Here is a 25,054-nt window from a genome sequence, read left to right as displayed (position 1 = left end):
GGACACCAACAAGAAGGACACAAAGGATTCTGGAGCGGTGGCTGCACCCTCATCAGCTGCATTTCTTCATCTAGCTGTCATTGAGGACTCTTCACCGAATGCTTCTGATGCTGCGATGACGGCTCCCCAGGCTCAAGAGTGGATCGTTGATAGTGGTGCCTCCCGGCACATGACTCCTTCATCAGATGGTGTTGCCCAGCTGCGACCCTCGCATGGGCAGATTCTCATTGGAGATAGCTATTCCGTGTCTATTGTAGGACGGGGTAAGATGCAGCTTATTCCAAATGGACGTGGTAGTACCCATACCTCAGAGGTCTTGCATGTACCAGGTTTAGGGTATCATCTCATGTCAGTTCATAAGATTTGTTCCCTTGGACTTTTGGTGGAGTTTGACAGTAACTCGGTGCGAGTCCTTGATCGTGGGTCAAGGAAGGTTCTATCATCGGGATATGAGGAGAAGGGTATCTATAAATTGAAGTCTTTCACCGCCCTCTCTACTCTTCTTCTTACCTCTCAGACACAGTCAGAGTTATGGCATGCTCGGTTTGGTCACCTCAACTATGATTATCTTCGGAAGGCATCACGTGGACAGCTTGTTCGAGGGTTACCGGATATAGTGGTGAGCCAGTAGCCATGTGTCTCCTGCATTCGTGGGAAGCAGCATAGGGATGCCATTGCCCACACAGCTTCGCGGCGGTCTACTTCACCGATGGAGCTTGTATCTACGGATCTATGTGGCCCTATGAGGAACGAGTCCTTGCGTGGGAGCTCGTACTTCATGTTGATCATAGATGACTACAGCAGGATGACATGGGCCTATTTCTTGGCATTGAAGTCAGAAGCTTTCTCCCACTTCAAGGATTGGCTTCTCTTTGAAGAGAACCGATCGGGCCAGAAGTTGAAGACCTTGCGATCCGACAAGGGTGGTGAATTTGTTTCTAATGAGTTTGCTCGGTTTTGTGCAGATAAAGGTATTCACCAGGAGTTTGCTAATACCAACACTCCTCAAGAAAATGGCATTCTTGAACGGAAGAACCGTAGTGTGATCGAAATGGCGCGCACCATGATGGAGCACCGACAGACCCCTCAGGTTCTGTGGGCCGAGGCTGTGGCTACTGCAGTCCACATCCTTAATCGATCCCCCACTTCGGCCGTTGATGGGATGACCCCTTTTGAGGCACCGACAGACCCCTCAGGTTCTGTGGGCCGAGGCTGTGGCTACTGCAGTCCACATCCTTAATCGATCCCCCACTTCGGCCGTTGATGGGATGACCCCTTTTGAGGCTTACTTTGAAACTAAGCCCGATGTTTCTTACTTTAGGATCTTTGGGTGTGATGCCTATGTTCACATTCCCAAGGCTCACCGTGATAAATTTGAAGCAGCTTCCCGAAGACAGGTATTTGTTGGCTACAGCTCCTAGTCCCAAGGCTATCGATTGTATGATCCCGTCAAGCGGGATGTGTACACTAGTCGCGATGTGCGGTTTGTGGAGGTTCCGGCCATATCCACAGGTGAGGAGCATCCCGTTCTTGGAGATCCAGGGGAGAGTTGGGCTCCTGCTACAGTTCCATTGGAGCCCATGCCTTTTGATTATGATTTTGTTTCTGATACAGAGTCTACTGTTCCACCGGTCATCCCTGAGGAGTTACCACCGGTGGATATTCCAGAGTCTTCAGCTGATGGAGAGAGACAAGGGGAGGTCCGGCCTCCTCCTCGATGGGCTCGTGACACACTCCGTGATTCAGGGATCGAGGGGGTTCTTGAGGAGTGGGGACCGCAGGATGGTCCACGGCGGTCACGGAGGCACCAGACACATTCTACGGAGCTTGTTTGCTCTAACTATTGTTTGATGACCCGTGTTATGCAGGATCGAGAGCCCACCTCCGTGAAGGAGGCTTTGCAGTCCGCACCATGGAAGCAAGCTATGGAAGCCAAGTTGGAGGCTATTGAGAGGAATGGCACTTGGTCACTCGTGCCCCGCCCCCCGAATAAGAAGGTGATTGGCGTCAAATGGATCTTCAAGACCAAATACCTTAGCGATGGTTCTTTGGATAAGCACAAGGCTCGCCTTGTTGCTAAAGGTTTTGCACAGCGCCCAGGGATTGATTGTCATGATACTTTTGCCCCCACTGCTCGTATGGTGACCATTAGAGTTGTTCTTGCCTTGGCTGGCCATAGGAGATGGCCTGTTTACCAGTTGGATGTGAAGTCGGCCTTTCTCAATGGTGATTTGAAGGAGGAGATCTATGTTAAGCAGCCTCCTGGCTTTGGATCTTCAGATGGGAAAGTCTACAGGTTGAAGAAGGCCTTGTATGGCCTCAAGCAGGCTCCGCGTGCATGGAACGAAAAGATTGATTCGTTCCTTCAGTCACAGTTGGGATATCGGCGTTCTAATGCTGATCAGCAACTTTATGTTCACACTTCCGAGGATGGTTGTGTGCTTTTTGTGTTGTATGTTGATGACTTGATTGTCACAGGTGATCATGCACAGCAGGTCCAAGAGACGAAGTCAGCTTTACATCGGACGTTCGAGATGACGGACTTGGGTCTACTCCATTTCTTTTTGGGCCATGAGATTTATCAGTCTCAGAGGGGGATCTTCATCTCTCAGCAGAGATATCTACAGGAGCTCTTAGTGTCTTTTGCCATGGAGGATTGTCGGACCCTTTCTACTCCTATGGATCCGAACTAGAAGGCCACTTCCCATTTAGCTTCTCCCATGGCGGATGCTTCCCACTATCGTCAGTTGATTGGATCATTGATTTGGCTCCTCGACACTCGTGTTGATCTTTGTTTTGCTGTTGGGCTCTTGGCAGGGTTCATGAGTGAACCTCAGACGGTGCATTGGCAGGCTGCTCAGAGGATACTTCGGTATTTGAGGGGGACGTCTGATTTAGGGATTCATTATCCCGCAGGGACAGATGGTTCAGATCTTGTACTTGCAGGTTGGAGCGACTCGGATTGGGCCAGTGATGTGGACCACAGGCGGTCTACTACAGGTTACTGTTTTACCTTGGGTGCAGGTGTTATCTCATGGAGTAGCAAGAAGCAACCCACAGTAGCCCTTTCGTCTACTGAGGCGGAGTATCGAGCCGCGTCTTCGACCACATGTGAGGCTGTGTGGCTTCGAAGATTGTTGGAGGAGCTTGGCTGCCCCCAGACTCCTACTTTGCTGCAATGTGACAATGAGAGCTGCATTGCCTTGGCACGGAATCCTGTTTTTCATGTCTGGACAAAGCACATAGAGATCCAGTACCCCTTCATTAGAGAGAAGCTTCTGGATGAGACCATCACTGTGGAGTACTGCAAGACACCGAGGACAATCTTGCAGATTTGTTTACGAAGGCACTTCCCCAGGCTCTACTTTGGAGGCATTCCAAATCCCTCAGGCTTCTGCCCTACCAAGTCTCTAAGAGGGGGTGTTGGAGATCAGCACCTGTACGGGACTGCACAGTCCGACTGCCACGTGGCAGTCCGACTACCTGCAGTCCAGTTGGCTGCATTTAATGCAGCCGACCTGCCCTGATTTTCGCCCAGTTTCTTGGCTATAAATAGCCGAGGACTTCAGCAGTCTCCTACTCTTCTCTGCTCGCAGATTACAGACTGGTGGCACACGCAGATTCCGTCTCTGTTCGCAGATTTCAGACAGGAGACAGTGCAGACTGCAGCGGACTTTGAGGGGAACAGCAGGTTGCATCGTCGAGGTGGAGACACGCAGTCCAGCGCACTGCGCCCGTGTATATATCTGCATATCTTTGTATTCAGCACACTTTATACAGCAGATCTTCATCTTCCACTGTCTCTTTCTCTCTCTTCTCTCTCTGCGTTCTCTCTCTCTCAGTCCTACACTTCCGCACCGCTGCACTCTGACAACATTCTGTCCCTTTAGTTGTTCCTCTTGGTCCAAGACCATAGGAATCAACTCTTCCCACCGAATAGTGGACTCTCGCCCCGAAGCAATAAGAGCGGAGTAGAAAGTACCGAATCATGGCGGCAATTGGAATAAGAGTGTGATCGCTATGTCTTCACAGGAAATCGGCTTCCCCGCATTTTGAACCTGCATCTGAAGCTGTCTAAGCTTGTTGATGTGCTCCCGCAACGAAGAAGACTTGTTCATGGACAAGATCCGCATCTGAACCTCCAAAGAAACCCGCTTCATTAGGGTCATCCGGTTATACATCTGATCAAGCTCCAGCCATATCTCCCAAGCTACGTCAAGTGCTCGATGTGAGCTATCACGGCTGTAGTACAAGACAGAAAAAGAAAGGAACGAATCCTAGCATTCAGTTTGTCCCAGTGAGACTGTGCCTTGGCCAACTCCGCACAAGCATCGAAAGAGAGTTTGGACTCATCTCTCACCGAGGGCCGGTCGATCTCCTCCTGTACAAGCTCCGCCAAATCATAGGACTCAAGGATGGCCAACATCATGACGCGCCAGATGCGGTAGTTGTCGCCATCGAGCTTCTGATCTGCGGGAAGAGCCGGTAAGACAGGCACCTTCCGGTCCATAATCGTCTGGAACTCCAAGTCAATCTCGGTAGACATCTTTACCTGTAATGCCTGCACAAACGCAAAAGCAGCCCCTCTGACTATGATAACTCAGCCTGCTAGGACTCTTCCGCGTCCTGAAACTTCTTCACCCGCCAGAGGCGATGAAAAAGCAAAATCTGCACTTGAAAGCTGAAAACTCAAACTTCCTCCTCGTCAAACAGCAGTAAACAGCAGCAAATTCACCACCTGGACTCCTTTCCTGCGCACCCACGCTCGCTTCAACCTTGTTCCGAGGCGCAGCCCTACTGCCTGTCCTCGAACGCTGAAAACGCAGCCTTGTGTCACGATAGAAACTCCTCTTCATGTTGGTTCTGCACTCAGTCAGCCCTTTAACACTGCTCTGATACCATGTCAGAGTGCAGCGGTGCGGAAGCGTAGGACTGAGAGAGAGAGAACGCAGAGAGAAAAGAGAGAGAAAGAGACAGTGGAAGATGAAGATCTGCTGTATAAAGTGTGCTGTATACAAAGATATGCAGATATATACACGGGCGCAGTGCGCTAGACTGCGTGTCTCCTCCTCGACGATGCAACCTGCTGTTCACCTCGAAGTCCGCTGCAGTCTAAACTGTCTCCTGTCTGAAATCTGCGAACAGAGACGAAATCTGCGCGAGCCACCAGTCTGTAATCTGCGAGCAGAAAAGTGTGGAAGACTGCTCAAAAACTCGGCTATAAATAGCCAAGAAACAAGCCCTAAAAATAGACATGTAGCCGACTGACAGGAACAGGTCGGACTGCCACGTGGCAGTCCAACTATGCAGTCCGACTGCACCTGGACAGAATCTGTCCGACTGCACCTGGACAGGGTCTGACTGCTTGCTAACATAAAGTCCCTTCATCTCCATGTAAATAGTCTTAGGGGTGTGAACACACGCTTATTATACCCTAACATATAAATACATTCTTTTATTCTTTGTGTACCATCACGATCTAGTACACCTATCTCTTCGTTTACTCTCTCTAACTCTCAACTCTGCAGCTCGTGCCTCGCTCTCGCACTCCATTGCACTCTCTCTTCCCTTGAAACAAATTGAGCATAATCTCATCATAAACTGATCTGAAAACTAGTCACTAAGTTCTGCAAATATGATTCCAAATTGATCACAAACTGAGTACAAAAACTAATTATAGGCTGATGCAAAAGATGTAAAATTGATGCAAAAGGGACCATGATCCGACCTCCTAAGTAATCAAAAACTGAGCTGAAACTAATCAATAATTGATCTCCAAAACAATGCAAAAACTCATGCATAAGTATAGTCTCAGAGCCCTGATAACAACCATACTTGTCTGCATACATCTCACAGTGACTAGTACATTGTGTTATGACCTCATGGCAAACATACTATCAGCACAGGTACCTTAGATGCATGTTGAATACATCTAAGATCCACTACATACGATAGCTATTTGCAACTAGAGGAGTGGAAGTGCTACCTCCCCCTTGAGCATTAGACAATGCTCCAAACCCCTGCTTTGCTTAACTTGATTGACCTCATACCAAAGTTGGCTCTAACTGAAAGGCAACTAAGAATGGTCTGCCAAGTCATCCTTTTCCATTCACTTAGCATCCATTGGTGAATAGTTCTGAAACTTCGCCAAATGTCTCCTGGCAACTTTACCTCTGACCTTTATTTCCTTATGTGTCAAAATCTACTTATGTAATATCTCATACAACTCAACCTCAAGCTCAATTTCAGCACATACATCCTCTGGCACATCACTAAGAAAAGGCCTTAATAAACTAACATGAAAGGCATTGTATATTTGCCAATGTGGAGGTAATTTCAGCCGATATGTCACATCTGTGATCTTTTTCAATAGTTGGAAAGACCCATAGTATCTCATACTCAACTTTAGATACAATCTCTCTCTTCCTTTCATCTTTTTCAGCCTCACCTTTTCAAAATGCAGCAATACATAATCGCCCTCTGCAAACTGCAAAGCACGTCTATGGTGATCAACTACCTTCTTTTGCTTTTCCTGTAATCTTTGAAGTGCATACTTTATCTTTGCATAGGCTGCATTCAAATTTTTCACATGGAGATCAACCTCAAAGATCTTATCCTTAGTCTATAAAATAGATGGTACCTTCTTGCCACCCTCAACCACTTCAAATGGAGCTTTGCTAATGGAACTATGCGCCATGTTATTATAAGCAACTCAACCAATGGTGTATCTTATGGTCTGAAACATAGCGCCTCAGAAGATCCAACACTCTAGAATTAGCCTCTTCACACTGACCATCTGTCTGTGGATGAAAGGATGATGAGAATTTCAATGCAGTACCCATATTCTCAAACAACCCCTTCCAAAATAAACTAGTCATCCGAGGATCTTGATCACTGACGATCAACTTTGACATACCATGATACTTGAGGATGCGTTGTAAAAACAATCATGGCATATGATCAACCTTTATTTTTTTCCTACCTGAATGAACTGGACTTGTTTGCTAAACCTACACATGATAGTCTATATCCCATCATTCCCTATAGATGTCCTAGGAGGCTTAAAAATAAAGTCCATTGCAATGCTCTGTCAAGGCTTGTTTGGAATAAAAAAGGGATGCAATAAACCCAATATCTTTTGTCTATCATACATTACCTTCTGACATATCATGCATATCGTGACAAACTACTCTACATCATGCCTCAAAGCTGACCAATAAAAGAAATGCTTCACTGCCTTAATTGTGGCATCAATACCTCTATATCCTATATATAAAGGAGCATGACTTTTAGTAATCACTCTAGGCCTCAACTGCTTTGTGACACACAATCATCCATGCATCATCAGAAATCCATCTCTTAGCATAAAGTGCTTATATCTTTGACCATTGCAAAGCTAATCATAAACATTAGCAAAATCTAAATCAGCAACTTATTGGTCCTTCATGGTATCCAACTCAGTGTGATAAACCATGCTGATGGCTGAAATTTGCGGCTTCCGTGATAGTGCATTAGCTACAACACTCGTTTTACGATCAATATATACAATTTGAAAATGAAGCATAGAAATTTTTCCCATCCCATATGCTTCTCTAACAACTTTGTGTGTGTCCAAAAGTATCTCAAAGTCTGATGGTTTGTCTGCGCTGTAATATCAACCCCTAACAAGGTTTCCACATAGATAGTGCAAGAATTACAACCAAGAGCTCTTTCTCATAGATCTGCAAATTTCTCTCTGCGCCGTGGAGACGTCGGCTCTCATAAGCCACAACTCGGTCATCCTGCATTAAAACAGTCCCAATGCTATTTCCACATGCATCACACTGAACCACAAATAACTTCCTTAGATCAAGCAATATAAGCATAGGATCTAAAGTCATCTTTTCCTTGAACTTTTCAAATGCCGAAATTTCCACTGCTATTATCTAAATTGCACATTTTTCTTCTACAAGGCATACAATGGAGATACAACTTCAACAAATCCTTATACATACTTTTTGTAGTAAGAACATAAACCCAAGAAGCTGCAAATCTCATGTATATTCTTCAAACATGGCCATGATCGTATTGCTTTAATCTTTGCAAGGTCTATACAAATACTATCAACCAATATAATATACTCCAAAAAGAAAATTTCATGCAAAAAAGATTCACTTTTCAGCATGTGCTTACACAACTCATTGAATACAATGTCCAAGTGCTTTCTATGTTATGCCCCATTCTTTGAGTAGACAATTATGTGATCAAAGAAAGTGTCCACAAATGCTCTATGTGACCTAAAGATGCAATCCATCATTCAATTAAAAGTGATATGAGCATTCGTAAGTCTAAAAGGCATGACAAGAAACTCATACAACCCAAAAGATGACTTGAGAGTTGTCTTATGCACATCCTCCGAACTAACACGTATCTGATGACATCCACCCTTTAAATCTATACAACTAAATGTGATTGCCCCCTACAATCTATCTATAACACCATCAATCCAAGAGATCAAGAACCGATTCTTTATCATGATTTTGTTCAAAGCACGATAATCAATGCACATATGCTAGAACCACCCTTTTTTTGCACCAAAAGCACTGTAGAACAAAAAGGAGATGAGTTGGGCTGAATCACTCATTTTTCTACCAGCTCATTCACCTAACTCGTAATCTCCTCCTGCTGGGTTGCACTAACTCCGTAGGGTGGCTTATTAAGTAGGCTACTTCCACGGACAAGATCTATGCCATGATCTTCAGGCCATTCAGGTAGTAGCTGTCCTAGAAATAACTGAGAGAAGAAATTGATATATATTTTCAGAAATGACATGCAATCCTTCTCTTAGGCATATTCCCAACATTCTCACTATGATCCTTATCCTTAGTAAAAGCCAAGTACGCTGAAAGATGATTTTTCATTACTTTAGAAATGGCAATAGCAAATACAACAAGGACGAAATTCCCTTTCAACTTTACATCAAGTATAACAATCTTTTCCTTATGCTAAATAGTAATCTCTTTTGCATGTGAATCAATCACTACATTCATATAGTGACACCATGGCATTCCAAGTAGCACATCACAACCCTTAACTAGAGTAATAAAGAAGTATTTATTGTCCACATATCCCCAAATGTGCAACCGAAGCTTTCCAATGAGCAGTGTGACAAGCTTTGCACAGCCTTTACATACCATTCCAACTTTCTCCATGGGTCCCATCTCATGCTCTCTAATGCCTTGACAAGAGCCCATGTCTACAAAGATAAAGTTAACCCGTGCACCATTATCAAAGAATATCAAGGCATGCTAATCCCTAATTTTGCCCAATGCTTTGCATAACTCCGTAGCATCATCATTGACTTTATCATTAACAACATTGGGCACCAATCTCACTTATGTTTTGGGCTTCTTTCCTTTAAGAGCTCCCTGATTTTCTGATTTTCCAACTTGCTACTATTGACCTAACATGAGTATTACATGCTGAACTAGCCACTTAAACAACCCCAAAAATGCTTAATTAATATAAACCCTAAATTGGTGTGTGGTTTGAGAGTTTTTTAAAATGGTGCGTGGTAGGAGGTTCTAAAACTTTCTATAAATAAGCAAGCTGCCCTCCATTCAGTCCTATCTTGTTTTTACAAGTTTCAAGAGCTGTCTCTACTGCCCACACCCCGTTCACGAGGACATCTCAATCAAAGCTTTCCCTTGTTGTCTACTACTATCTACCAGCTAATTTCAGCCTCTATCTCCTCGATCCAACTCTTGCCTACTAATCCAATCACTCGCAAATTTGTATTTGCTGCCAAGTGATATTTCCCAACAGAAGGCGACCACTTTTGTGCTGCATTTACACTGTCCAGGGGCTTAGAAGGCTGATGCCATCACTCCTACACTGTCGCCCCAAAAATTTGTTGGCTGTGTTTGGTGTTTTTCTCTCTCCACTGCTTGTTGCCTAGCTCCTACTGCTTGCATTTGCACTCCTCTATTATCGCCCAATTTTTCTCTCTCCTCAAGCACTTGAGTTTTCAGTCTTTCTCTCTCTTCATAGCCTATCTGCATTAGATCCCACTTTCATAGTTGCGTTTATTGGTGTTCAACTCTCAAAGCCTGCCTTTCCTGCATTTCAGGATCCATCAGGAGTAGGATACATTGTTTTGCTTAACACCTCTGTCTCGATCCTCAAGATATGAGAGTTCACGGCACAGCTTTCATTTTTACACAATTTGTTTACTACATAAGCATTGTATATTCAATATTCAGTCTTTCATTCAAACTCCATTGTGTTCATTGTCCTTGAGTTACCCTGACCCTAACTGTGTTCTTTAGATTTTATGCTTTGTCCTATACTTTCATTTATGTTTCTACGTTAGGGTATTTCTTCACAATCGCCTATTGGGACAATCCTTTGCACAATGACCCTCCTATTCACAAATAAAATATTTATTTGCAACCATCAATTCCCTACACTGTGCCAATGATTTCCAACCCTTTCTTTGTTGTTTTGACCTCTTTTTACGCTAAATTTCAGATCTATCCCTTTTCTCAACCTTAAACAACTTTTTATTCAGCTTATTCCTACTCTCTTGAAAGCCCAAATCCTTCCCACACAACAAAGCATCGGCTGTAGCAATAGTCTCTATGAGCTGAGATATGCTAGACATAGTGGATTTTCTACAAAAATCCCAAATTCCTTTAGGTAGTCCACATACGTACTTTTTCACTTGCTCATGAAGGGGTACCGGATAATAAGAAGTATCGAGCAGCAATGCATCTCAAAACGTCTTATTGTATTATTCTAAATTCTCACATTCCTTTGCATCAAGCTTATTCCAAGCTGTCATGATGTCCACCTCAAAGGTACTTGTCAACCAATTCGACGCATACATTTGCTTGAATTGTACCCATGTTGACGGTGCTATACCTTGCATCGATAATGTGGAGCACTACTACAATGCATTCCCTTTCAAGAAAGCACCTACCTTCTGAATAGGATTCAAGGAAGTTTCCCCCTAAATAGGCTACATCAACCTGTTGAATGAAAGTCAAAGCTTTCAACCTATCTTGTGTACCACTCAAGGACTCAAACTTTACTCCTTTTCCACCCCCATCATAGTCTTTTGCTTCCCCTTTGGGAGTCAAGTTCGCATACGCTAGATACTACAAAAAGGGTGCATTTGCTATATTTACATCGTGATCAAGCCCAAATGAAGCATTTGCATGACCAATACTCATTCCTTGATCCCCATAAACATTCGAGGGTGCAAATGCATTACCAAGCATGCCACTTTGTGCCCCGTGCATCAAACCAATGCTGCCATACATAAGGTTATGCACATTTTCAACCATATCCAAATACATTGGACCTTACACACCATGCATTGGTTGTTGCATACCATAGGGATTTGTGCCATACATTTCCATATGCGGTCCTTGTCCAACCATTGCATGAAAAATAGTTCTACCACCAAAGTATCCTAGCTACCCCATCATTGCATACATACCCAATTGTCCAAAATCCGGTGGATTGGCACTTCCATGATGGCCTTGCATTTGCACACCTTGCCATATAAATGTCCATACTAAGAGGCATCATCACTGCTTGATTCCATCTCTTTATGAAGGCATATTGCTATAATTTCTCAGCTAAGTGTAAAAAACAGCACTAGCACAAAGTTGTGGCTTACAATCAAGTGCCTCGGGCCCACCAAATCAAAGGATTGAGTGGTATCCTAAAAATGGAACCATGGAACCAATCTTCCTTCTTAGATAAGGGGGCAAAACTTGGTCAAGCACTTGAATACAGCATCTAATTAAATAGCATAAACTGAAATGTAAAATTTACCTCGACAGTCTTGGACATTGGACACCCTATTGACCCCAAAACCGATGTCCATTTCAGTATTTCTTTAACTTTAATTACTAATGGATTGAGTACAAGCTAAGATTCCACAATCTCCTTTGCTCATCCAAAAGCACCATGCTGAACAAACAATTAGCATACAATTCGAGCCAATTGCCCCTTGATTTTCACCCAAGACTTGCACAAATGGAATCCCAACTGGCCAAATGCTGCCCCCAATTCACAATGGATGAGCCGGCATCTACAATCCTTGACAATTCCTTCAATTTCAGGTGCTGATTTCAATGTTTGACACCGTTAACTGATGGCACGGTTCCTGAGGTGGCTACAAAACCCTAATTTTTTAAGAAATTTAGGGTTTACAATAGAATTCTTACAGCTATCCACCAAATTTGGCTGAGATCTTTTGAGAATGGCTAAGAAATGCTGAGATTTGCTGAGAGAAGGTGTGAGAGAGCTATGTAAAGAGAAATTCCATAAATCCTTCAGAGAGAAGCCCCTCAATTGGTTGTTGCTCTACCCGGATCAGCCCAAAGGCTGTTGCTTGCCGCCTAGAGAGGCCCAAATTGTTGTCACATGCTTCTAAATGTTGTTGCCAACAGCTGGAAGGCTCATAAATGTTGTCGCTTGCTCTCTCTAGCCTCCTAGCTACTGTCCTCTACCTCCAATGGCTGAAAATTGATCTGTAGCTCTCCCTCTCTCTTTTTCCCAAAACTAAATGAATTCAAATAGCCTCCACCAACCCCAAAAACGTTTTTCTCAATTGCATGGGTATTTATGCCAAGTGGCAGTCTTCTAATCCCACTACCTAAAGGAATCGCAGATTTTTTCATTAATTCACCATATCTAGCATTTCTTAGCTCATAGAAACAACTATACAACGGATGCATTGTTGTATGGAAAAGATTCGGGCTTCCAAGGGATGGATGAGCAGCCCATCAAGAAGTTTTCAAGGGCTAAGAAAAGGGGTAGATCTGAAAATCAAATTGCACAACGAAGAAAATTAAAAGCTCCAAATAAATGCTTTGTTTGTGAACAAAAGGGTCACATGGCTAAGGACTATCGCAATAGGTAGCAAGCTCAAAAATCAAAAAATCAAGAAGATCCAAAGGGAAAGAAGCCCAAAACATTTGTTGGTTTGATGCAGATGTTGTTATTGATCAACCCAATGATGATGCTACTTAGTTATGCAAAGCATAAGGGAAAATCACAAATCAGTATCATGCATTAATCTTCTTTCACAATGGAACACGAGCCAACTTTATCTCCACGGACATGGCATCCCATCTAGACATCAAAGAGGATGAGATGGGACCCACAAAAGAAGTTGATATGGCATGCAAGGGCCATGCAAAGCCTATTACACTGCTCATTGGGAAACTTTTCTTGCACATTCAAGGATATGTGGACAGAGGATATGTGGACAGCAAAGAGTTTTTCATTGCACCACTTGAGAATTGTGATGTCTTACTCGATATGCCTTGGTGCCATCATGTGCATATAGTGATTAATTCACATGCTAAAGTAATCACTATTCAACATAAAGGCAAGGCCCATACCTTGAATGTAAAATTGAACGGAAAATCTCTCCCTACTGTATCAGTTGTTGCCATTTCTAAAGTAATGAAAAATCAATGGTTAGCATACTTAGTTTTTACTGAGGATAAGATTGATAATGAAAATGTTGGGAGCATGTCTAAGTTAGAAAAGGAACGCATGTCATTTCTAAAAATATATGTTAATTGCTTTTCTCAATTATTACTAGGGTAACTACCATCTAAAAGGCCGAAAGATCGTAGCATAGATCTTATCACTCGAAGTAGCCCTCCTAATAAGCCACCCTACAAGTGTAGCCTTAACAAGAGGAGAGAATGAGTCAAGTGAATAAACTGTAGGAAAAAGGGTTGATTTAGCTTAGCTCACCTCCCTTTTGTTAACCACTGCATTTGGTTCAAAAAAAAGGGATCATGGTGTATGCGCATTGATTATTGTGCTTTGAATAAAATTGCGATAAAGAATCAATTTTTGAACCCCTCAAATCGATGGTGTTATGGTTAGATTGCAAGGGAAAGCCATATCCAACCATAATTGATTTGAAAGTGGATATCATCAAATTTGCATTAGACTAGAGGATGTGCCTAAGATAGATTTCAGGACATCTTTTGGGTTGTATAGGTTTCTTGTTAGGCCTTTCGGACTTATGAATGCTCCTACCACATTTAAACCAATGATGAATCATATCTTTAGGCCACAAAGGGGATTTGTGGGTACTTTCTTTGACAATATGATTGCCTATTCAAACAATTAGACAAAGCATAGGTAACATTTGAACATTTATTTAATTACGTAAGCATAAACTAGCTATAAATGACAAGAAGAGTGAGTTTTTCTTGCATAAGATCAACTTATTGGGCCACATTGTATTGACTGTTGACATTCATATGAATCTTGCAAAAGTTAAGACAATACGTTCATGGACATCTTTAAAGAAGTGTACGAGATCCGCAGTTTCTGAGTATATGTTTCTATTACAAGAAGTATGTGCATCGCTTTGCTGAAATTGCATCTCCACTATAAGAAGAAACGTGTGCCTTAGACAAAAGTGAAAATTTCAACATTTGAGAAGCTAAAGGAAAAGATGACTTCAAATTCTATGCTTATATTGTTGTCTAATCTAAAGAAGTCATTTGTTGTTCAGTGTGATGTATGTGGAAACAACATAGGGGTTGTTTTAATGCAAGATGACCAAGTTATGCCATGTAAGAGTTGTGTTCTCCATGGTGCAAAAAGAAATTTGTAAGTTTATGAGAAGGAGCTACTTATAATTCATGTACTTTCGACATGAAAACACTCTCTCTTAGGGGCTGATTTCATAGTGAAAATGAATCATTAGACATTGCCCTACCTTTTAACACAGACTTAATTGTCTAAGAAGCATGTGAGACGAACCAGCTTCTTATCTATATTTCACTTTTAGATTGTACATATAGATGGAAAAAAGAATGTGGCGGCTAATGCATTGTCTTGTAGGCCTCAGATTTTCAACTGTCACTATGTGTATCACACTAAATTGGATGCCATAAAAGATCAATATACTGCTAATTAAGATTTTGCAAATGTATATGATCAGCTCTGCAATGGCCAAAGACATGAGCACTTTGTACTTAGAGATGGTTTTTTGTTGATGCATAGATGAGTGTGTGTTATAAAGTAGTTTAGACCTGAGGTGATCATTGAGAGTCATGCTCCTCCTTATACAGGCAAAGGTATTGATACTATAGTTAAAGCAATGGAGCATTTCTTTTATTGGCCTTCTTTGAGACAGTTTGTCAGGACATAAATTGTATGTCAAAAGGTTAAGTATAATAAGCAAAAGATGCTAGGTTTATTACAGCCCTTGCGAATTCCAAATAGGCCTTGACAGAGATACCTACTGGGAATGATAGGATATGGACCATTAATTACAAGTTTAATAAGCATGCCCATTTCATTCTGTTAAGGAAGAAGATAAAGGCTAATCATATGACACACTTATTTTTATAGCGTTTGTTTAAGTATCATGGCATTCCAAAGTTCGTCATCAGTGATTCAGACCCTCAGATGACTAGTTGTTTTGAAATGAGCTAATTGAAAATATGGATGCTATGCTGAAATTTTCTTTATCATTCCATCTGCAAACGGATGGTCAGTCAAAAGAGGCAAATTCTATAATGCTTGACCTCTTGAGATGCTATTTATCTAAGCATAAGTCATAGTGGAAGCATTATTTACCTTTGGTAGAGTTTGCATACAATAATACAGTGTATAATTCCACTAGCAAAGCTCCATTTGAGGTTATGGAAGGTGGTAAGAAAGTATTTGCACATAAAGGACAAGATCTTTGAGGCTAATCAATATGTAGAAAACATGGATGTAACCTATGCAAAGGTTAAGTATGCTCTTCAAAGGTCTCAAGAGAAGCAAAAGAAGGCAACTAATCGCCCTAGACGTGCTTTGCAATTTGCAAAGGGCGACTATGTATTGTTATGTTTTGAAAAGATAAAGCTGAAAAAGATGAAAGGTAGAGAGAGGTTATTTCCAAAGCTGAGTATAAGATATTATGCACCCTTCCAAGTGTTGAAGAGAATCAGTGATGTCATTTATAGGCTGACATTGCCTCCACACTGGCAGATACACAATGCGTTTCATGTGAGATTGTTGAGGCCCTTGCATAGTTATGTGCCTCAAGATGTATCTACTGAAATGCAGCCAAAGGTTGAGAAATTGGCTGAGATATCGGTGCCCAAGCAGATTTTGACACATAAAGAGAGAAAGATTAGAAGTGAAGTTTCTAGAAGGTACTTCATAAAGTTTCAGAATTATTCCCCAATAGATACTAAATGGATGAAAGAGGATGACTTGACAAACTATTCTCAATTGTTGTAGCTTTACCTCGAGGCTTGTTAGTTAAAGTTAACTTTGGATCATGCTCAGTCAAGTTCAACAAAGCAGGGGTCCAGGGCATTGCCTAATGCTCAAGGGAAATGTAGCACTTCCAATCCTCCACTAATGGACAGCTCTTGTGTATAGTGGATCTTAAATGTATTTAGCATGCATCCAAGATACTATGCTCACAATATATCTGCCATGAGGTCACTATTCAACTAGTCACTACAATTGGTATACATATGGTATGGTTTTTCACCTGTAACTTTGAAACTATACATTTGTATTAGTATGCATCAATTTGCATCAATTTATAATCATTAGAGATTGATTATCAGTTGCTGGTTTTCAATGGATGATCATCAATTCTCAATGGTGTTCACATGGTTTTATGGACAACCATGTGTTTTATGAATGCCATTGATAGATTAGCCATGGTTTATGCTCAATTTATGCTTTGCTATGGTTGTTTGACCAAAACACTTGAGATACACTATTGAGAAGTACATTCTATGGGTTTCTAGTAGAAGTCTTAGATTATTTATGAGTCTTATGCTTTTGTTACACTTTTCGTGTTTCTCCTAAGTTCATGGTATAAATGCTCCCTTATCCACGTGCACTTTTTTTATCTTCTAGCTAGAGAAGGGTTTTCCCTAGTGTGAACACCCATCAATGGGTATGGTACTTAGTACCTTAGGGATTGTACTTTCATATCATTCTCACATAGTGGATGTGACATTCCAACATTCCCTTCTCTCTTGCGGTTCACTTGTTCACTGAGTGTGTGTGTATGTGTGTGTGTGCGCGCGCGCGCGCGTACGTGCTACTAAACCCTAACCTAACAGTGGTAAAAGAACCATACCTCTTTTAGTAGTTGCCGCCACCATTGAGCCTCGCACACAACTCATATACTCATTTCAGTCACCTATCTACTCATATATGCTGTGACTCGATAACACAACTTGCCTTTTGCACATTGATGAAGGAGTCTGACATTGACTATTTGCATTAAAGTCGCTAGTCTTGTATGCACCCAGCAGTAGCCCGATAGGCCTGTCGACATTCAATGTGTCCCTCGCCATCATTGCCTGTCAAGCACCAGCTATTCAACGCCTATTTGTCACAGATAGATTGCGTATCCAACTCGGCAATCCTATCACATCACCGCATCAGCCCAAACAACATGTTTCATACTTCGCCTACTTGCATAGACCCAACAGCTTGCTAGTGGAGACTCAAAAACTCCCATTTCGTCAACTAACATCCACTTCATGCTGCCGATTTAATACACGTGTTGCGTTCCTACCCGACAATCAATAAAATACTAAAATATATATGCTCCCTAGCCTTAATCAACATTTAGCCATACAAAATAACTCCTGTTCGCGCACAATCTCCATCTAGGCACAAAATTTTGGGGACTTTACAATAGGCATCAATTTCCCCAGAATTCCTTCAAAATTTTTGGGGCTTTTGCCTAAAATTGCTACAAGGCACATCTTGTTGCCACAGGACATGCCCAACCGCATGGGATGGACTATGATGAGACATTTGCACCCACTTCATGTATGAACACCATTTGTAATTATTATGATTGGCATGTGCATCAGTTGGATGTGAAGATTGCTCCTATAAATGGTGATCTTCGTGAGTAGGACTATGTCACGCAACCTCCTAGCTTTGTTCAAAAAGAGTCAGAAAGTAAAGTGTGCAATTTCAATAAGGCCTTGTATGGTTTGAAACAAGCACCTAGGGCATGGTATGGAAAGATACATGAATACTTGATTGCTCTTGGCTTCAACAATTCACACACTGAAAGCATACTTCATGTCTACAAAAATAGGGATAATCTCCTGATTCTCATTCTTTATGTGGATGACATGTTGTTGACTAGACCTCATGAGATATAGATTTCAGCCTCAATTCATTCTTTATGTGGATGACATGTTGTTGACTAGACCTCATGAGATATAGATTTCAGCCTTAAAAGTTGAATTGCAATATACTTCTAATGTGACAGATCTTGGCCACTAGCACTACTATCTTGACATACAGTTTACTGCAGTTGAGGGGGGGATTATTTTGCAGCAGTCTGCGTACCGAGCAACTTCTTGAGCGTTTCCAAATGCAAGCTTGCAAGCCTATCTCTATTCCCGTTGAGACAAGCCATAGATTTACACTTGAGGATACAAAAGAACCATTTGATGCTTCTCTTTATCCGTAAGATGTTGGTTGTGTATTATATTTGTGTAATGCATGGCCAGGCATTCAATTTGGGGTCTCTCACTTGGCACCCTTTATGTAAAGGCACTTCTCTCTGCTTGCATGCATACACCAACAGTGATTGGACTGTTTGTTTTGGCACGAGGGTGATTGAGCTAATTGTTTTAACACAAGGGTGTGAACTAGTGGTAGCTTCATACTTGGTGATTCATGCATTTCTTGGCCGAACAAGAAGCACTCTACAGTGGCCACATCTAGCTGTGAAGCTGAATACAAGGCAGCATTTACAACTACACTAGAATGTATATGGTCAGACGCCTTTTGGTCAACCTTAGTATGGGACAGTAGTCACCCACTCCTATCTATACAAACAGTCAAAGTGCCATGGCAATTGCCAAGAATCCAGTTTTTCATACTCACACTAAGCACATTGAGGTGCATTATCATTATGTCAAAGAAAGGCTCCATGCAAGGCAGACTAACTCAGTTTACATCCCTACATAGGATAACTTGGCAAATGTGTTTACAAAAGCTCTCTCTAGAGAGAAGTTTGAAGCCTTTCACAAGGTTCTTCGCTTGATACCATTTGGGGATTGATTTACCTACCCCTTGCATACCTTCACATCGTTCACTCGAGGGGGGTTGGTTATACTTATCGTGTTCCTCCTAAGTTCTGGTGTAAACGCTCCCTTATCCACAAGTACTTTTTACCTTCTAGCTAGAGAAGGGTTTTTTCCCCATGTGAACATCCATCAATGAGTGTGATACTTAGTACCTTAGGAATTGAACCTTCATATCATTCTCACATAGTGGATGTGACATTCCAACACTCCCTTCTCTCTTGTTGACTTGTTCACTCTAAGTGCATATATGCGTATATGTTGTTGAACCCTAACCTAACAGTTTTATTTATGCTGGCTGAAAATTTTCAGCAAGTGTTTGGCTTTAGTATAGTTAAACAACATTGGCCAATGTTTTCTTTACTATGATGCCTTTTGGAAAATTCTAGTACAATATGCTTTGCTTTGGCACATTATAGTGCAATCAATGACGATTGCAAGGATTTCAAGAGATGGTTTGTCACAAGGACGTGAAATTTTAATACTTTGCTTAGCATTTGATTAAAAGTTAATCAAATGTGTAAATGTGATTTGCACATATGAGGTGCAAATTAATTATTTTGCAATGTGGGACCCACAACCCTGATATATCAATTGGTGCCAAAGGCAAAAGTTGTAATAAGTTATGCCTGATACATACTAGATAGTACCCGGTGTCAACTTGGTGTAGAACATTTAAGTAGCCATTAGTGTTAGTGGTGACACTAGGGAATTGGCATTAATAAATTGATTAATACACATAGAGAGAGAGCAATGTTCATTCTAGTCTAGAGAAAGCTTATTTTGTGTGTGTGTGTGTGTGTGTGGGAGAGAGAGAGAGAGAAGGCTGCTATTGTCGTTGTGCAGTAGTTAACAAGCCAATTCCAACTAGTATGAGACCCTCCAAGAGTTGGTGACATGCCCAGAAGAGACTACAATAATTGCTAATAAGATTTTGAGGGTTGTTTCAGCCAAGCAACATCATATTTGGAGAGTTTCATCAATGGAGAGAGCTTACATGGTTGTCTAGATAGGGCACCAGTTAATTTCTTCCATTATGGAAGCCTGAAATTTCTCTCTCTTCAGCATTCTCTCGTATCCTCCAGCACCTATCTCATTCTTCCTCAACAATTTCTAGGAAAATCAGCCATTCAAGGTGGTGATTTTGACTAATCTTTGTTGTAAACCCTAACTTATAGCAAAAAGTAGGGTTTGACAACCACCTTGGGAAGCGTGCTTAAAGATTCAAGGCCTAGAGACTTGAATTTTAGTCACTAAAATAGGGGCCATCTTAGGAGATATAAATGGCCATCCAACCAACAAACATTTGGGGCTAAACTTCTCACCCAAGGAGCACAATTGAAGGCCAGTAATTCAAGGTGCAAATTAGTTTGAAGGCTTGCTGGTCATTTATGATAGCAAGAGGTAATTGGACAACCATGGAGATTCAAGGGATCTCATTGTATTCTATCCAAATTGCAACTCAAGATAAAGAAATGCCGCAAGGGGCACCAGTTTTGGGACCAACAAGCTGTCCATTGTCCAAGATTAAGCAATAACATTTGCATTTTCAGTTTATGTGAAAATTATGCTTGCTGTAATTGTTAATTAATTTTCAGGTCATTACCACCCTCTCCGAGAAGGCAAGCTGGCTTTCAGCACCTTGAAAGGGGGAAGGCAAGGGATAGACCACCAATCAGCATTCTTTGAAGAAAGACCTTGCATTTAAATGGGGTCTTATTGATCCACCCTTCCAAAATAGTCATTTTCCACCAGGCCCTGCTTTTATGGAGTCCTAGACGGCATTGGCCTTGGCCACGGACCAATAATGGCCGCTAATCAAGAGTTAATAAATCCGGTTAACTAAAGCACCCTCCAAATGCAGCCGACCCACATGTTTCCAATCCTGTGAAGGATGATCTGAATCAAGGGTGGGGGAAGGCTACCAATCTTGCAATTGCATTGAGATCATGCTCCACAAATCAGGGTACCTGAGAGGAATATGGAAAAACCATCTGGCTGGACAAAAAGACATCAACAAACTACACATGTATACATACATACATATATGCCCACACACACACACATGTTATGTATGTATGTATGTATGTATGTATGCATGTCACTCTCTATCTCAGACCATGCATTTGCTTTTGCAACAACAAAATCCATAACACAATACATGAGATGTACTGTACAAACCAAACATGTGAATGGCAGGTGCGGTGAACAGAAGTACCTCTGCTATGGACCCACTCCAAAAAGTGACAGGTTGTAGTGAGCTACGAGCTCTGTTACTACTGTTAGTTGTATGCACAATCCATGCACACACAAAATTGAATGTTTCTATTTACGGCCACACTATTATGAATAAAGCATTTTAAATAAAAAGAATAAGCAAAATGGAGATTTAAGTACCTTGTTATTTGTGCCATCAAGACTAGCCCCACAACTGGAACAAATCAGACTAGCACTGCAGAGTCATCCCAGAAAGTCAGCAATTCATGACCACATCTTCAGAATATACAGGGACCAACCAATTATTATAAGCATTGACTTAGATATCGGGGATCGAAGGTTACCTTTGCAGCCGTTGTTCCAGGTCTTTACACAATATATGCAACTCCTTATTTTCTAACTGCTCTTGTGTAAGACTCCTTAATACAGCATCTTGCCTTTCATTCATCTGGCTTAATTCTATTTCCTTGTCCTTCAGTTGTGCTTCCAGCTCTAACTTTGCTGCTGATAATAAAGCCAGCCGCTCATCTGCCATATTCTTTGATATTTCGGCCGATGCAAGCCGTACACGTAAATTGGCAACAAGTTGTTCGGCATCCTGTAATTGTCCCCTCATAATTTCTACTTTATCCTTTTCTTCTTCTACAATGACTTCCAGATTATATTTTTCTTGTTTTAACTGAGCAACCAACTCTTCTATTCCAGCTAGCCTACTAAATTCTGCTCTCATGTGAGACTCAAGAGCTGACTTCTCTGACCGAAGTTTCCGAAGTTCTTCTTCAATCCCTAAAGCATGGGGTTCTTTTAAGCCTGTCGTCTCGTTTGTACAAGGAACCATTGGATTGACTCCCTTAGCAACATGAGGTTTGCTTGTGTCAGCAACAGGGCTTCCAGCCACACTAACATCTTGTTGGTCACCAATTTCAGGATTTGATTCTCCTGCAGTTGATCTGTCCTGCATACTATGGACTGCAGCCTTACTTATATGGCCCAATACAGATGAAAGCTCTGCCATAAACTGAACGAGCTCTACCTTCCCATGCAAAAAGCTGTTACTAACAGATATAAAATTTTTCGTACTTGCATCTATGTCAACTGGATTATCATTCATTTCTGGGTGAAAGATATGATGATTGTCAGAATCTAAACCAGGAGCACTATTTGAAAACTCTTCAGGAAGAATAACTAAATGTTTTCTGGAAGCTGCCAATGCAAGACCCTCAATAAGATGGACCACTTTGCAAACAGCTGAAGTTAGCTCTGGACCAATCAAAGATGTGCCTCGGGAGGGTGAACTTTGCTCGGGAGAACTCTCAGCAGATGCGGTTGCGTTATGACCTTCAGGAAAGCCCGGATTGGAGTCATGTCCTGGTGATGAAACTTTGGAGAGCTTCATGACATGATCTCGAAGCCCATCAACAGAGCTGCACTGTGCTGCTGCAACAGCATTTTTGATGAGCTCTAATAATTTTTCTGGATCAAAGTCCCCTTTTTTAGACTCAGCAATCATAGTCAACCTCTGGTGCAGGCTATACAGATTCAATTCATTAGCAGCATTTTTTGACTGCAAAATATTCAAATTCTCTTCAGCTTTGGCGAGCTTGTCACAGACCTCTTTACACAATTTGTTAGCTGCATCAAGCTCTGCTTCCTTTTTAAGAAGTTGATCTGAGAGATCTTCAATTGATTCAACAGTTCCTTCCACTTGTGCACCCAGATTACTTGATGTTTCTAGCCTATCAGAATGTTGATTGAGAATGGCAGCACCAGTTGCTCGCTTTCTTGGTGAGAATGAAACCAGACGTTCTACTTCAATAAAATCATCTAATGAATCTAATCTATCAAGTCCTTTCTTTGCATTCTGTGGAAGCTTTTCTTTTGGGAAATGAGCAAGCTCAGTAATTAAGGCAGACGCCCATGAATCCACACAACTGCGGTCATCACCATCCTCTGACATTGAAGCCTGGCTGGGTTCCTTGCTTACACTTAAACTAATAGAAGCTTCAGTGCTTCCAAACAGAAGTTTCCTTGGTGACTTCTGAGATTGTGAGATGGAAGCTAATTGACTCTCAAGCATCGATACTTTGTCAGCAGCCTTCGTGCACATGATCCTGGCAGCTTGTAGTTCAATGTTTCTTTTTGCCAATGCTTCTTTCAACATCTTGGTTTCCTCTTCCATGGCCAACAGGCGCTCTGAAAGAGAACTTTCTGATTTTTGAGCAGGTTCCATAAAACTAGCTTTTGGTGACCCAGGAACTTTACTACCAAATTTCCACCTAGTATTTTCAGCCTTTTCAACATCCAACCCTTCGACTTCCATTTTCATCTGTGCCAATGCACCAGGACCTGGAAGCTTTTTACGTACCAAAACCCGCAAGCGTTGACATTCATTTTCCAACTTACTGATTTTTCTTACATGTTCTAAGTGTTGCCTGTTTGCTGCATCGGCAGACCTTTTATTCATTTCCTTTTCATGATTCCGAATCTCCAGCTCCTTGTTGAGAACAAGTACTTCATACTTCAATGAAGAATTTTCTTTCTCAAATGCCTCGATACGTATCTGTAGCATCTCAATGTCAGTTTCTGCTCGTGAACGAGTCCGGCTTAGTTCTGTGATAGTCTCAGCCTGTTCCTGCATAGTTTTGTACAGCATGGCATTCTGCCGCCCAGCCTCGGAAAGCTGTTGATCAGTGTCAGCCAGCCTCCCTTCAAGTTCTAGCCTTGTGTTATCCCAGTCTCTGGTCTTCTTCACGATAGCCTCATGAATTTTGTGCTCTTGTTCCTCAAGCACATGCCGTAGCTGCCACGTGCATTCTTTCAAGGCCCCATCCAGATGTAAGACTCTATCCTCCAGAATATGTTTTTGATCAACCAAAGCATCTAACTGTTGCTTCAAGGACACACATTCAGATTTGGACTTCTCCCATCCTAATAACAACCAAAGATACACAGATTAACCAAGGCTCCAAAATACACAAAGTGACAAACCCATCTTATGGATGCTAAATTATTGAAGCCTGAACTATACCTGACACAGCTTCTTCAGCTACCTTCACATGCTGTCTGACCAGGTCATTTGCTGCCAGTAACTTGTCATTCAGATGTCTAATTCTCTCCTCCATTTGCTGGTGTGACATCCCTGCAGTATTCTACCATGAGAAGAAAGTATGTTCAGATGGTGATAAATAGTCAGAAAAAGAGTCGCTTGCAAAACACCTTCCAATATTACTTCTGCAAAGAGAATTACCACACAGAAAGCCTTAAAATGCATGATTTCTGCAAAGAGAATTGCCACATAGAAAGCCTTTGAATGCACGAAAAAAGTTCAAAGACGATAAATCATGATCTCAATTTTATGGCCAAGGTAGATCATATAGCAAGATTGGTCAACCTCTTCAATAGCAAGATTGGTTCCCAGGCTACAATATTGTTGTAATGCTGTAATGAGCGTGATGGTTACAATGACCACTGCAGCAATAAGGGCTACCGTGATAATCAAGGACAGTGGACACATGCTGATGTGGCACCTACCACATTGCCAAGTCAACCAGCCAGCCCATCTAGCAGTCAAACCAGTTGGTCTAATCACCCAATCATGAAAAATTTTGGTTTCAAAACCACTCTCCTCTCTTTGTTATTTAAGCTTTGTGAAATGCACCCTTTTGCTTGCACTCCTGCCTCTTGAAAACTTTGTTGTCTTTTTTGCTTTTGTAATAATTTGTTGTTCT

The 25,054-nt window shown here is 41.8% G+C and overlaps 1 protein-coding gene across 3 annotated transcripts in view; it reads right to left on the bottom strand.

Moving 5' to 3' along the window:
- Positions 1-25,054, bottom strand: part of LOC148016761 (filament-like plant protein 4) — a 71,111-nt gene that overhangs the window by 10,949 nt on the left and 35,108 nt on the right. For 2 of the 3 annotated variants that reach the window (XM_087664278.1, XM_087664279.1), the window contains 3 exons: positions 24,355-24,475; positions 21,671-24,254; positions 21,507-21,561 (listed from right to left, as the gene is read on the bottom strand). In XM_087664278.1, the coding sequence (XP_087520404.1) occupies positions 21,507-21,561; positions 21,671-24,254; positions 24,355-24,475 (2,760 nt within the window). The remainder of the gene's footprint in view (positions 1-21,506; positions 21,562-21,670; positions 24,255-24,354; positions 24,476-25,054) is intronic. The other variant, XM_087664281.1, reaches the window with a different exon arrangement.

The sequence above is a fragment of the Lygodium microphyllum genome, chromosome 23 (assembly GCF_053477565.2).
Source record: "Lygodium microphyllum isolate KBCC chromosome 23, Lygodium_microphyllum_v1.1.10, whole genome shotgun sequence".
Classification (NCBI taxonomy): Eukaryota; Viridiplantae; Streptophyta; class Polypodiopsida; order Schizaeales; family Lygodiaceae; genus Lygodium; species Lygodium microphyllum.
Note: the sequence above shows the minus strand (reverse complement) of the source record. Positions and strands in the feature narration are given on the sequence as shown.